Here is a 15,147-nt window from a genome sequence, read left to right as displayed (position 1 = left end):
GATGATAAATTCTGTTTTCTTACGTGAAAGGTGCTTATGTCTCTCCTTTCCTTGAATGATTATTTAGTTGGATATACAATTTGGAGATGATGGTAATTTTTTTATCAGCACCTTGCAGATATTTCATTGTTTTCTGGTTTGTTACTACTGGGAATACTTCATCAATATACTTGTAGTTCCTGAATAAGTAATCTCTCTCTGGAGCATTTCAAGCTCTTCTTTTTGTCTTTTTCTTCGTATCTTTTTTCTTTATCAATGTATCAAAGCTAAAGCATTATTCCTGAGTCTGATAATCCATGTATTTCATCAATTCTGAAAAATTCTCACTTCTTATCTCTGCAAATATTATTCCTCCTCCATTCTTTATTTTCTTTTGAGATTATGACTGATGCATGCTAAATTTTCTCATTCCATGTTTTATGTCTCTAAAATTTTCTCTTTTTTTTCTATCACTGTGTGTTAATTTTGTCTTCAGTTATGTTTAAAGTATTATTTAACACATTCAGTGACATTTCATTTCAGTGACTATATATTTTTCATGTTCAAAGTTTTTATTTTGTTCTAAGCATTTAAATAAATTCTCAAATCTGGATTGGCCTTTTGAATTTTTTTTTTTGGAAAACATCTTGTTTACGTACTTTGATTGTTAAGCGTTGCACGTTTCAGATTTGAAGTTTCATGACTTGAATATTGCTAGTTATCAATATAAAATTATTCACCAATTTCACGTATGTATGTATGAAATTGTGTATGCATGTATTTTCATCACCTCCCTGGAATCCTGTCAATTTGTTAGCCTGATAATTCTTTGCCCAATTTTCATGTTTAATATTTTTCATTTGTCTGAAAAGTATACAATTTAACTTTTTTTTTTTTTTTGCGGTACGTGGGCCTCTCACTGTTGTGGCCTCTCCCGTTGTGGAGCATAGGCTCCGGATGCGCCGGCTCAGCGGCCATGGCTCATGGGCCCAGCCACTCCGTGGCATGTGGGATCTTCCTGGACCGGGGCACAAACTCGTGTCCCCTGCATCAGCAGGCGGACTCTCAACCACTGCACCACCAAGGAAGCCCCTAGAAATATTTTTGAATTTTTCCTTTCTAATTTCTTTATTTTGGTATGTAAAGTTTTATTTATTTTTATTTCTCTAGAGGTTTAGAAAATACATATTTTTAAATGTTTTTACAAAAGCACATCTTGACTGGATATACAATTTGACATGGTGTTTATCTTCCATCAAATCATAGACAATTTAGGGCTTTAGCTTATGTTTTTAGATATCTATTAGGTAAGTCTGTCATCGTAGAACATGCTGTTTATCTCTGATTCTTGCTCAAATAAAACTTTTGCTAAATGTTCAGACTCTGTGGAGTTCCAGATTTTTGAGCATCTCATTTCCGTAATATTATTTTTCCGTTTTCTTGTCCTACTTTCTATTTCAAGTTTACTGTTCATTTTTTTCATACCTTTTGGCCTCAAATGATGTTAACATGAAACCAAAAGAAGACACAAACTGGTTTATCTTATTTTATACAAATTTTATTTTGGTATAATTATACTTAATCTTTGTCAATGATTGAAATGACACAAACAAAATTTTTTTTTTTCTTCTGGCAGTTGTATTAGTTTCCTATTGCTACTATACTTGGTGTATTAAATTACCACAAGCTTAGTGGCTTAAAACAGCATAAATTTATTATGTTACATTTCTGGAGGTCAGAACTCCAATATCTGTTTCAGTGAGCTAAAATCAAGGTATGAGTAGGGCCTACCTCTTTCTTGAGGCTTGTGTTTTCTTGCTTTTTTCGAACTTCCTTGGCTCATGCCCCATGACACTCCAATCTGCTTCTGCTGTCACACCTCCTGTCATTCTGAGCTTCCTACCTCTCTCTTCTAAGAACACTTTTGAATACATTGGGTCCACCTAGATAATCTAGGATAATCGCCTATCTCACAAATCTTAATTTAATCACATCTGCAAAGTCTCTCACTCACAGATCCCAGGGATTAGGATGTGGACATTTTGGGGGGCCATTATTCAGCCTACCACAACTCTTCCATGTATTCTTTTCTCCTTTCTTCCTTCCTTCTTTCTCTCCTTCTTCCTTTCTTTTTCTATTCTTCAATTTCTTTCAGTTAGTCAAAAACTTATTTTTCTCATTTCTCCTTTTTCTGCCTAGAGATTTCCCACTTGTCAGAGTCTATTTTTTGAATGAATATGACATTTTTAATATGCAATGTTTCTTCTTTCTGGGAGGAGTCATCATCTCAGATTTTACCATTATTCTTAAAATAAAGTTTAATGTGTTCCTTCTCAAAGCCATATGCCCAGAGAGTAACACTTACCATGCAGATTCCAAAAGGCAGAAGTTTTTTTGTGGTTCACTTCTCAAATGAAATGAATTTTCAGTAACTCCACTTTACCACTACCGAATTGGCTAATAGGGCTAATTATCTATTTCCTGGGGTCAGGAAATTAGAACCTGTTCTTAGATTCACAGTTTTTGCTTACATCACTCTTGTATTTTCAGGAGTCTCTGCATTGTTGATTTTTGCTAGCCAAGCTCCTCCATTTTAGGGTAGAGGTTTAATTTTAAATTATATCATTATTGATTTGTATAACAATTTCTACCTGTTCACTTTAATTTTATTTTTAAAGCAGCACAAATGGATGTCCAACCTCAATTTCCTGGAGGATGCCTTGCCAAACTTCATCATAATTTTCTTCATATCCTTATGCAAGACATTTACATAAGAACTTTTGGGAATTCTAATGATTTTGTTTTTTTAAGCTGAAAATTTGAGGCACAAAGTAAATATTTTAAAACTTCCCAGCTGTCAGTAATAGCAAACATGCTTTCAGGGAACCCTGAACAAACAGTAAGGTTTGGCTCTATAATTACTTTAACAAAACATCCTAATTAAAAGGGTAATCCATAAGGAATTGGAGTATTTCTCCAAGTTACTGTAGATCTTCACACTGCTCAAGTCAAACAGAGAAGGCAAGAGAAACTACAGAAGTCACAGAAGGAGAGGGAATTGCTTTCTTTGCTTTCAGCTATCTGTACAAACTGCTGCTTCTGTTTAGCTGACTTGCAAGGCTCAAAGTTACCACCTTAATGAGTAGATCACACCTTCTGAGTTCATTGGGTGACTTAAAGGCAAAGGGAGAAAGTTATGCAACACTATGCACCTAGAAGGGCCAACACTGGGTTTCCCATCCAATGTAGATTTCTCTGGCTACAGCAAAGAATGCCTCCCATTTCAAGTGGTTTTCAAAAGGTTTGCTTCCTCCTTATCTAAAAACTTAAAGGAAATCAAAGCCATTCTGTATGGGAATCTGACTTTGGAATGCTTAGCCATGAAAGCTCTGGTAGAAGTCATCTAAATCTCATTTTATAATTTAAACATTTACTTGAATAAGTTAAAATGAGATGAATATTTAAAGAAAACTTCCATAGCTTAAATATATATATATATTTATTCTATAGATTCTATATTCTATATTATTTCTATATTTCCATATAGAAAGAGAGCAAGCCATTAGACTGAGTATTCTCTTGGCGCTACCAGTGACCACTTCTGAGCTTGTCCATTCATCCGAATATTAATTCGTATCAAGGGTTATACTTTCTACTATTTGAATGATGTAGTCAAAAGAAAAAAAACAGGAGGAAGGAAGACGAATTGAAATCAGTGTCAGGGAGTTGCTCAGTGAAAAGAGATCATGGGTCCAGAAATTGAGAAAGCCTTAGGACCAAACATGTCTGGTACTATTAATTTAGTACAGTGAGTAAAATCAGTGCTTTACAAAGCAAGTGAAACACATCTGTCCCACACTCCTATAGTTAAATACCCTGAAATGGCTATTAGTTTCCAGTATGTTTTAAATGTATACTATCTTAAATCATAAACTATAACAGCATTATGTGCAAGAAGTGTGAACTGTACTAGGTTTCTTCTATTAATTTTTCATTTACCTTTTGTCAGATTGCTAATGTGCATCTTATGATCAAGGACAAGAACTGTGTAAACAATTATAATCCAAATGAAGAAGTGGAAGAATGAGAGAAGAGGCAGTATTTGAAATGTGCTGAAATGTGTTAACCAGCTGCTAAAGGAGTACCATTTGGATGAGGGAGGATGAATTCTGAACTAATAGTGGTAGAAATGGTTTTTCTTAAGGTATTCACTTTGAAAAATGTCTACTATGCTGTCCTACACACCCTTCCCCGTAATCCTAGCCATCAGTCCCCTTTCCCTGAAGTTTCTAGTTTAAGTACTATTTGTTTTCATGATGCCTGTTCAATCAGTGCAGCCATTATCTGTTAGTGCCTCAAGAGAGCTGTTCATTTTTCACATCTATACTCCCTGTTTACTTGGCACATCAAAACTGCTTAATCAATACTCAAATAAGGAAAAAAGTCAGGAGGGATGCTGCATGCAGAAGAGAGATATTATTAAGCTAAAAACATGGTATAGTTCAAACATCCAGTGAAACGGCATTTATTAAGACACTATTCATGAGCTCGGCATAGAGGTTCTTGATTAGAATGGATGTATGAAACGGATTCTACTTAGATCACATAGATATGAAAAGAATGCAGTTAAGTGGAAGTTTTGTGCCATCCCAGGAGCTGTGGTTTTACATTTTGGTTCTACTTACAATGTGAGTCATTCAGAGTGAGGAGAAAGAACACGTAAGTCAAGTGGAGCATCCCATTCATCCTGGATATTTTATAGGAACTTCAGCACCTCCACCCCATTTATTTTCACTCCTTCTGGTAAGAGATATAGTCCCTTAAGTTTGGGTAAATGATATGACCTCATTTCTTGGAATCTTTTGCCTTGAATCACTGTGTTTTTATTGTCATTGGGTCAGTTCTAAAGGATTCGGGGGACTTTGCTTTGATAACCTGTACTAGGCATTGACTCACCCAACCCGGTCTTAAGTGTCAGCTCCACAGTTACCAGCAGAGTGACTGAATCAAGTTGGTTTAATTTTCTTAGCTTAAGTTACTGTTCTTTAAAAGTAAGCATAACAATATATATTCCACATGTATAGATGAGAGTATAAAACACAAGTATATAAACTTTAAAAGTTATTTCTCAAGTAAAATAGAAAAATGAAGTATTCCTACAGCATATCCTAACCATCCTTTTATTGTTTAAATAAGACAGATCATGTCCTCATGACTTTAGGCCCAGCTATCCTGGCCTCCTTGTCATACTTCAACCACCAATTGGGCTTCAATCTCTGGATGTCTCTTCTTGCTATTCCTTCTGAACCAAGGGCTCTTGTCTGACCTATTTGCATGGCTGTCTCCCTCACTTTCTCAAAGTCTGTGCTCATATTTTGCCTAATCTGAGAAATCTTCTCAACCCCCTATATAAAAGAGTACTCCCTAATTATTTGCTATTCCTTCTACCACACTTTATTTTCTTCTGATAATTTATCACTATCTATCTCTACCTCAATAAAATGTATACCCTTTGAGAGTAGGGACTTTGTTTATTGCTTTGCCCCTAATACCTAAAATAATGTCTGGTATATAAAATTTTTCAAGAAAAATTACATGTTGAATAAATGACTACATGAATTCAAGTTCCCTAACCTATTAATGAAGGGTGTATGTTTTGCAAAGTGTGAATTTGTGTAGCTCCACATCTCGATTTACCTTATCTAAGAGAAGTTAAATAACATTTTCTAAGCCTCAAGTTACTTTACTTTAGGTTTACTTTAGGGTTGTCCTAACTGAGTTGGCCCATGTCTGTCTACTTCTAAAATATTTTTTGTGCTTTAGCCAGACTAGTCTTCAAAATGCAAACCTAACTGTCAGTATTTTAAAAAATTATTTCATGACTTGCTTAGGATAAAGTGGGTTATGGCTTTAATGAGATTCTTAGGACAAAGTTCAAAATCCTTAATTTGGTCTTGCCAGATTTAGAACATGCCTGTCTTGCAAAAGTAACTGCATGCCATCTCTGTGTTTCAGCCATGATGGTTTTTATTTCGGGTCCCTAGCAGCACCATGATCTATCTTGACTTCAAACATGCATTTACCTTGCCCTCTACTTCTCCTCCTCAATTTCTAATGTATGTTTTTGCATAGCTAATTCTTGTTCATCCTTCAGGTTTCATTTAGATGTAAATTTTCTCTACGTCTATCTCTTTGCCTATCTATCTATCTTCTTATCTTTCTATTTAGCCATACATCCTATGTTGAACCATAGGATATGGCCAATATTCAACCAGGTTTGTATTATAACAATGGTAATTTCCTATGACTTCACTTAGAATGTTTGTCTTTCTAAGCTCCACAAGGAAAAAAAATCATGTCTTTCTTACTTATTATTATATTCTCAGAGCTAAGCACAATGCCTGATGTTTAGCAAAGTTTCTATAAATTTTCTTTGAATTAATGTGCTATCACATGGCAGTGATTATCATTAGAATAAATATCCCCAATGTTGAAGTTTATCAATTTTTTTAAGGTATCCTTTGAAGCTGAAGTAACGAAGAGGACAGAAATCAGAGTGACAGTGATTGGGGAAAGGTCTTACCATCGAGGTCATTCTCTGGAGTCTCTGCTGTGTACCAGTTGGAAGGTGGTCCAGTGCCATTGACTGTCATGGCTGACACTTGAAAACTGTACTGACTTCCTTTCTCCAGTCCTGTGAAAGAATTTTCCCCAGAAGAAAAAAAAAAGAAAAAACTTACTGAAAACAAGTATTTCTGGTGGGTTTTAAAAGTTTTAGCAAAATTTTAACAATAGTAGACATGCTTTACATTGTTTGTGATTGTTGTGGTAATTATTATTTTAGCCAAAAGGGCTGGAAGATTACAGCAAGAAATCAAATTATTTTTCATATATCCTCATTTATTTTTTCCAGTTTACAAAAATGTAACCCTGAAAATAGCCTCAGGGCAGAGGCAGAATATAAAATATGAACGATGAAGAGATAATCAAAAATAGCAAGGATCATTTTTCCTCACAGTTCAGAAGAGGCCTGCCTATAAATCAAGAAGAGTCAATCTAAAAATTTATGCTCCATCATTCATTCAAGGTCAGTGATTATGTTCCCTTTGGGCCAAGAAAGAAAACTCCAAAGCCACTGTACTTCAGCAGAAAAAATAGGTCTTTGTCTCTCGAGAACATCACAAGACATGGTTCGTTTTGCATTAGCTTCCATACTAGAGCATGAAGAAAGTCTATCTCTATGATAATTTGGACATACGTTATAGGACACAGTGATGACCTTAGAGCTGATTTTCCAGTACACAGAGAGTATAGGTAGACAAGAGAGGCCCTGTGTATCATGAGTGTGATACGTGTAAATTTTTAATGTAAACAATTTTCCTTTTAACTGAATCTCAATGTTGCTCATTAACATGAAAAATTATTGTAAAACACATGATGCTTGTCAAAAGACCATATGACTTTTTTGAGACACTGAGGACTCAGTTTAAACTGACAAGTTCTTTAAACCTCAATGAGTTGAACAACACTGATAAAAAATAAAATAACACTTCTCTGTTTTTCCATTAATTTGAAATGCCATGAACATTTGGAGCCAAGGAAAAGTCATAAATAAAGCTATTAGAGAAATGATGCTTCTATCAAGTACAAACTTATGCACTTGTATATTTTTGCATAGGAAGATGATTAAGTCTTGGTACTGAGAAGAATTCTAACTTACTATTAATAGGAGATGGTGTTTTACATGATGGTTACAATGGACTTGTTAATGTCGAAGGGCAGTTGTCTTCAATAACTAGTTGTTGGGGAAGCTGGTTAAATAGTCTTGTTCAGGTTTCAGAGACAGAAGTTGGCCTCTGACCAACCTGTGACCCGACCTGGACTGCGCGCCTGCTTACTTACCTAACAATTGCTGCTAGCAAATCAAACGGCATTTACGATAAGAGAGGGAGTGGGTCTTGGAATTTCTTGAGCCCTGGGGACCTGGCCAGTCCCCTGGGGTCTGAAAAATCCTGTGACAACCCCCATGGTGAAAACAACAGCATTGTTAAAGTGAATCCAGAGCTGCATTTTTGCATGCAAACTGATGATATGAGTTTGCGGCCTGGGATTGTAAGTGGGAACCCCCAGAACTGCAACTTGAAGTCTCACCCATGGGGTGGCCGCACTGCCTGGGACCCTTCCCCAATTGGGGCTCCAGATTGCTGTTACTCAGGACTTTCCAGCTGCTGCTGCTTGGATCTGGAAGTAGGTGTCGGCCCAATTCGGTGATGTATGTTTTATTATATACTTTGTTAATATTCTTACTCCTTTCCTTCCAATAATTGTATATTGAAATTGATATAATTCCTTCTAATGATTGTATATTGAAATTAAATTAAATCACCTTCTATTAAAGATCTGATTGAAGCTGTTTATTTGTGTGAGATGAGTGGTTATTTTGCCAGGGAATCCAACGAAACTTAAAACCGAAAGTAGGCTTTTGGCGAAACACTAGTACTGTTAGAGACAGTTTGATAAACTCACCCACACAAAATGCTGTCCTCTTAAGAGGCTTCTAATTTTATAAAATAGACCGGAAGGCATGGACTGAGAATAGTTTTGCTGCTGTTGTCTTGTTATCATCAGTGTTTTAATTGTATATCCACAGAGCCACTACAGTGCCTGACACTGGGAAGGCACAAACATAAAACAACTGTTGAAAGATCCACTAAAGCAAGTCTTAGCACAAAGGAAATATCAGACTACAATACAATATCCAACACCATCAGCAAGGTGGTGAACGGATGCTTTTGAACATAAAGCCTTTGTGGTGCCTTAAGTAGGCTTGTGCTCACTTTGACTTGTCCCTTAGTTAACATGGCATTGATCTGATACTTGTTAATATTTTTCACCCTTCATAGGTGCTGTTGTTGATTCCTGAGGCAGAGGGATTACAGAGGCTCTTCCGGGAAATTAAAAACTCACAGGGAGGGACTTCCCTGGTGGCGCAGTGGTTAAGAATCCGCCTGCCAATACACCGGACACAGGTTTGAGCCCTGGTCCGGGAAGATCCCACATGCCACGGAGCAGCTAAGCCTGTGCGCCACAACTACTGAGCCTGCGCTCTAGAGCCCAAGAGAGACAACTACTGGGCCCATCTGCCACAACTACTGAAGCCTGTGCGCCTAGAGCACATGCTCTGCAACAAGAGAAGCCACCTCAAGAAGAAGCCTGCACAACGCAACGAAGAGCAGCCCCCGCTCACCACAGCTAGAGAAAGGCTGCATGCAGCAATGAAGACCCAACACAGCCAAAAATAAATAGAATTAAATCTTTAAAAAAACCCAAAAAGCAAAATCTCACAGGGAGAGAACTCTAGGAAGAAATGTTTACCAAATTATTGCAATCATTACAGCTCATGACTTTCATAGTGGTCTCACCTCAAATAGTTTAAGTCCATCAAAAATATACTCTTTTATAGTAAGGGGAAATTTAACTTCATTTTTCTTTGAAATGGATGGACAATTACGTCAGTACCACCTCCAGTGACTGATTTGAAATACTTTCTGTGATGGTCAGTTTTATGTGTCAATTTAGCTAAGGTAAAGTACCCAGTTATTCAATCAAACACTCAGTGTTGCTGGGAAGGTATTTTGTAGATACGACTAAAATCCATATTCAGTTGCTTTTACATAAGGGATATTATCCTAGATAATCTGGGTGGGCCGGATTCAGTCAGGTGAAGGAACTGAAGAGCAGACTGAGGCTTCCCTGAAGAAGAAATTTCACCTGCAGACAGCAGCCTCACCTCGGGAGTTCCAGCTATCTTTCCTGATGGCCTGCCCTGTGGATTTCGGAATTGCCCAGCCAGCCATCATAGTCAATTAAGTCAACTGCTTGCAATAAATCTCTTAGTATATATCTCCACTGATTCTGTTTCTCTGGTCAAACCTTGACTGACATGCCATTCTCTTACATGCAATATTTTGACTATAAATGGAAATTTTTCTGAATGCCCTATATTCTGTTCCATTCATTTGACTTTAAATCGAGTGGTGTTTCTCATGCAGAATCTATCAATTTTTAACATAAGTTAATTAAAATATCTCACTATAAAGTAGATATGCAAATTTCTTCTTATAATTTTGCCAAATTTCAATTTACATATTTTGAGTTTAGACTCTGTCAGTATCATTAATTCAGTTTTGAGTAAAACAAAAGCCTACTAATAGCTTGAATAATAACTTGAAGTAACAATTAGAAGGCAGTTAAAAGACCAACCATTGCGTGTTTCCCCTATGAGGCCTCACCTGGCACCCCCCAAGCTACTTATCAGAATATCCCTTCTAACCATATACAGTAGGGTAGTTTTTCATATCTTTCTCTCTATGATATCAGTAGTGAAGCTTTAATACTCTATATAGAGTAGTACCTAGGTCAACTTGAAAATCCTGTTAACTTTTGAAATATTATATTTTAGCTTCAATTTTAAAACTTTTGGAATTTATTCTAGAATGTTGCTGTGGAATCTCACTAATAACACCCAGAAATTCTAGATTAAGTATAAGAAAATATTTAAAGATATATATAACATCCCAATATTAAAAGAGATCATAATGTCTAGTCAAACGGTCCATCTAACGCTGTATATCCAACTAAGTGGTCCTGTAAATAAAGCAGGGATACTTTTGGAATAAGAAATTCACCAAGGGATGGAATCCACTCCAACAGTTTTGCTTGTTAATAAAAGTTCTTCTTTAGATTGCATTGAATCTGTTTTACTATAGTATTACCTACAGATAAATCTGAGTTTTACACAGTGGGATTAAAAAAAAATTAAATTCCACTTTCAAGGTATCTTTACCCAAGCCTTCTGATTCTAAATTCAGTGCCTTCTGTACCAGACCTTTAGCAACAGAATTAAACCTGTGACCCTCTTCTAGTCTAGATAAGTGGAGGATACAGTGATAAGCAAAACCAGAAATTTTGGCTTTTCAGAGTCAGTCAGTACATTACCCTGAATTCTAGGTTTCAAATGTTCCTGCTTTTTTGCTGTGAGGGGTAGTTGGCCAGACAAGTTTTAGATGATCTGAGAGCTCTTTTAATCTCAGTTTCTCATATACAGTTATTAGGTAATAATACCTGCATTTCTACCTTAGAGTATTCTTTTGAGAATCAAATGACAAACTGATTTCAAAAATAATTTATACAATTAGGCATTTAATAGACATAAAGATAACTAACATTTGCAGATTCTTTTCTCACTTGAAACACTCCATTGATGGATGGATGGATGCATGCATGCATGCATTCATTCATTGGAGATGGGATAGAAGGAAACCAGCATGTAATCCAAAGCTGTTTTGTGTATGTATTTCTCAAAGCTGTTATCTGAGATGTGTTTCCTGAGTTGGGCTAATGGAAATATTAAACAGTATTTCAAAAATAAATTGGTAGGGAAGTTTTGACTTAATCTCTTCTAAAGTTACTCAGTTCCTCTAGTTGCAAAGTTAATCCTCAATTTTTATTATTCAATAGATATCTCTTTCCATCCCTGCATTATTTTACTATCCCTTTACATACTCACACAACCACATAGTCATTGCTTATGGTCAACATCATATTACCTATAGTTTAAGAGTTAAGAGTATAGGTTTTCAATTCAGGCAGAATTAGACTTAAGTTTTTGCTGCACCACTTATTAGCTGCATGACCTTGAAAAACTTACTAGCCCTCTTTCTTTGCCTAAGATTTCTCAACAATAAAATGTGTATCTGAATAAAATATTATTATAAAGATTAAATTTTAAAATAGATAAAGTTTTATTTTCTTATCATGGATATTTTTTCAGCTATATCAAGGTATACTTAATATGCCAAAAATTGCACATATTTAATGTATATATTTTAATGAGTTTGGACATATGTATACATTATGATACCATCACCACAATCAAGGTAATAAACCTATCTATCACCTTCAAAAGACTCTCTTGTCCTCTTGCTTTTATTATTATTTTTTAATGGTAAGAATTCTTAGCATGAGATGACTTCTAAACACGATTTAGGTGCACGATACAGTACTGTTAATTATAGGTACTTGTTGTACAGCAGACCTCTAGAACTTATTCATCTTGTATAACTGTCATTTTATGCCCGTTGAACAACTCACCATTTCCCCCTCCCCCTCTCCCCTGGGAACCACCATTCTATTCTCAGTTTCCAAAAGCTTGACTGTTTTAGATACCTCATATATGCAGAATCATGTATCTGCCCTTCTGGGGCTGACATTTCACTTAGCATAATTTCTCCCAGTCCACCCATGTTGCTGCAAATGGCAGGATTTTGTTTTCTATTTTAAAGCTGAATAATATTCATTTTTAGTTTGATGTATGTATATACCACAGTTTCTTCATCCATTTGTCTGTTGATGGAAATTTGGGTTGTTTTCTACCTTGGCTATTGTGAATAATGTTGCAATGAATGTGGGAATGCAGCTATCTCTTTGAGATCTTGATTTCAATTCTTCTGGATATGTACCCAGAAGTGGGATTGGTGGTTCATTGGCAGTTCTATTTTTAACTTTTTGAGGAACCTCCATACTGTTTCCAGCATAGAGCTGTTGTCAAAGTTGCTATTGCTGTTATTATTGTTATAAATGTTAAAATTGTTTATATCGATGCTCTTTTACAGATTGATACAACGGCCAGAGTCACTCACAATAAAGTGAGCTAAAGATGACAACACTGTATAGTACAAGGAGCACGTAACTAGGAATCAGAACGTGGGTGATCTAGTTGGAATCCATACCATTAACTAATGGTGCATCTTAGAAATGTCATTCTTCTGGCTTCAGTTGCCTCTTCTATAAAAAAAGGGCTTTGGATGAGATGAATTGTGTGTTTCCTGTTCTGTTTGTCAGGGACGTATAGTTCAATCTCAATGTGTGCGTGTGTGTGTGCATGTGTGTGTGTCCCTAGCTGCTTCTAAGTACAACTTTATTCTAAAAGAAGTATGGTATAGGTAGCAATGCTTTTCTTAGCTGTAAAAAAGTTCTATTGTTAAAAGCAGATTGTCTTCTGCCTGTTTCTATCCCCAGTAATAAGTGCCTTCAAACTCTGTAATTCTTCAGTTCTTTTCTAGTTTCTTAAAACTTATGGTCAACAGATGATGTATTATTCAAACAATATAATTTCCCTTTATTCCCCTAATGCTAACCTTGTTATAAAATTGCTGTGCCATTATTTCAATTTTTCAGTCCATAAAACACCAATGCATGTTTACCACTATATTTATTTTTATATTGGTCATGAAGCATGAGAAAACTCTTAAATTCAGTTCCAAACAACCTGCTCTGAAGAGCACTCAAAAATTAAAAACAGCACTTTAAAATTCAGTTGACTTGGGTTCCCACAATAAAATTGATAGCAGTGATTTAAAATCCTTGTTATAACTCTGAATTACTTAGCTATTGCAGATGTCTCATTATCCTAGTAAAAAAAAAACACACACAACAAAAAACAACTGCCTAACAAATAGAAGACTGTAAAAAACAATATTTGAGTCTCTACATCTGAATATTTATACCATCCAAAGGAAGCATTCTGGCATTTTCAATTTTCTAACAGCCAAATCAACATATCCATGTACTTTACAGATATTGAAAACATGGGGGCAAATCCCGTACATTTTAAAGTGCTGAAGATTCATATAGAAAATCAATTACTTCCGCTTACTACAAAGTGGCTAAGTTACTAAATATATCCTGGGGACAAGTCAAAACCACAGCCAATCAACCAGTGTGTAGTACTTCCTGATTCCTCGATGCTTTGTAGCATGAAAGACATTCCCACTACATCTAGGAATGCAACGTGCATTACTAAAGCCAGGACACAGAACTGGGGAGAGGAAGGCAGAGGCTTTGCAAAACTTGTTTTTAATGTTTTCAGCGTATGAGGCTATACTCTGGGTTTTTGTAATTCTCTATTTCAAATTAAAAATGAAGGCTGTGTGACTTTTTTGCAATACATATCAAGTACAGTTACAAATATAACTGCTCAGATTATGTTTGCATTCTCAAATTCATTTTATAACAAATGAAATGAAGAAGGAACATTCTGAATAAAGGTTTCAAGTTTGGAGTCCAGATTCCTACAAATCTATAAAGATGGGAAGGGGCATTTGTGCATCATTTCAATAACAAGCTAATTAATTCATCCTATTTCTTTGCTTTTGACTGGAATGATATTAAACCAGAGTGAAGACGTGTTATCCTATGCTGATTAGAAGTGTTAATTGCCACATGTATTTTAGAGGAATAAAGATATAGGGCTGAATTGTTTATTTTTGGATAACTAAAGTTTCATTAGAGGGTATAATTCAAAATGATTGTCCTTGAGAGGAAAAGTAATGAAGGGTGTCTAGTGAGTAGAATACTGTATACTTGGAACATCCAAATATAGCCTTTCCTGGAAATATGGTCTTAACAGATATAATTACTTTAGGACCTTGAGATGGAATCATCCTGGATTACTATAGAGTCTATACCCAACGAATGGCGTCTTTATAAGAAGAGAGATGTAGAGACACACAGAGGAAGTGATGCAGAGATGGAGGCAGAGATCTGAGAGATGCATCTATAAGCTGAGTTATGTCAAGGACTGCCAGCAACCATCAGAGGTTAGAAGACAAACATGGGACATTTTCTCTCAGAGTCTCCAGAATAAACCAATCCTGCAGACACCTTAATTTCAGATTTCTGGTTTCTCCTGAACTGAAAAAAAAAAAATCTGTTCTTTTAAGCCACCACATTTGTGGTAATTTGTTATGACCCCGCTAGGACTAATATAGCATCTTTGATAGTAAAAAGGCTAACGCTTGCTGCTCTATATAGTTCTCTTTTAAACAATTTTGCTTTTCGTTGAAAGAAAATCCTAAACTTTGTATATTTAGAGAGTCAAAGTTTTGGCTTGATTACATTAAGCTAAATGTGTTAAATTCCATTTGGCAAAAAATCCATAAATACTAAACAATTCATATCAGTAAGGTCATTCTTCATTTATTTTCTTGACCAGTCCCTTCTTAGTTGTTCAATGGGCATACAGTTAAAGTCAGTGGTAGGAAATCTTCAGTTTTGGTAATCAAAAATTATAATATAACATCAGAGTCTTGACATTTCATTTGTTTT

General features: G+C 35.7%; 1 protein-coding gene across 1 annotated transcript in view; it reads right to left on the bottom strand.

Annotated features, from left to right (window-relative positions):
* The window catches only part of DCC (DCC netrin 1 receptor), a gene marked incomplete at both ends in the record, with an annotated part of 1,188,726 nt that overhangs the window by 213,307 nt on the left and 960,272 nt on the right, over nucleotides 1–15,147 (bottom strand). Inside the window, one exon of the mRNA XM_079717018.1 lies at nucleotides 6,563–6,673. Within this exon, the coding sequence (XP_079573144.1) occupies nucleotides 6,563–6,673 (111 nt within the window). The remainder of the gene's footprint in view (nucleotides 1–6,562; nucleotides 6,674–15,147) is intronic.

This window comes from Hyperoodon ampullatus (assembly GCF_949752795.1).
Source record: "Hyperoodon ampullatus genome assembly, chromosome: 13".
Taxonomy (NCBI): Eukaryota; Metazoa; Chordata; class Mammalia; order Artiodactyla; family Ziphiidae; genus Hyperoodon; species Hyperoodon ampullatus.
Note: the sequence above shows the minus strand (reverse complement) of the source record. Positions and strands in the feature narration are given on the sequence as shown.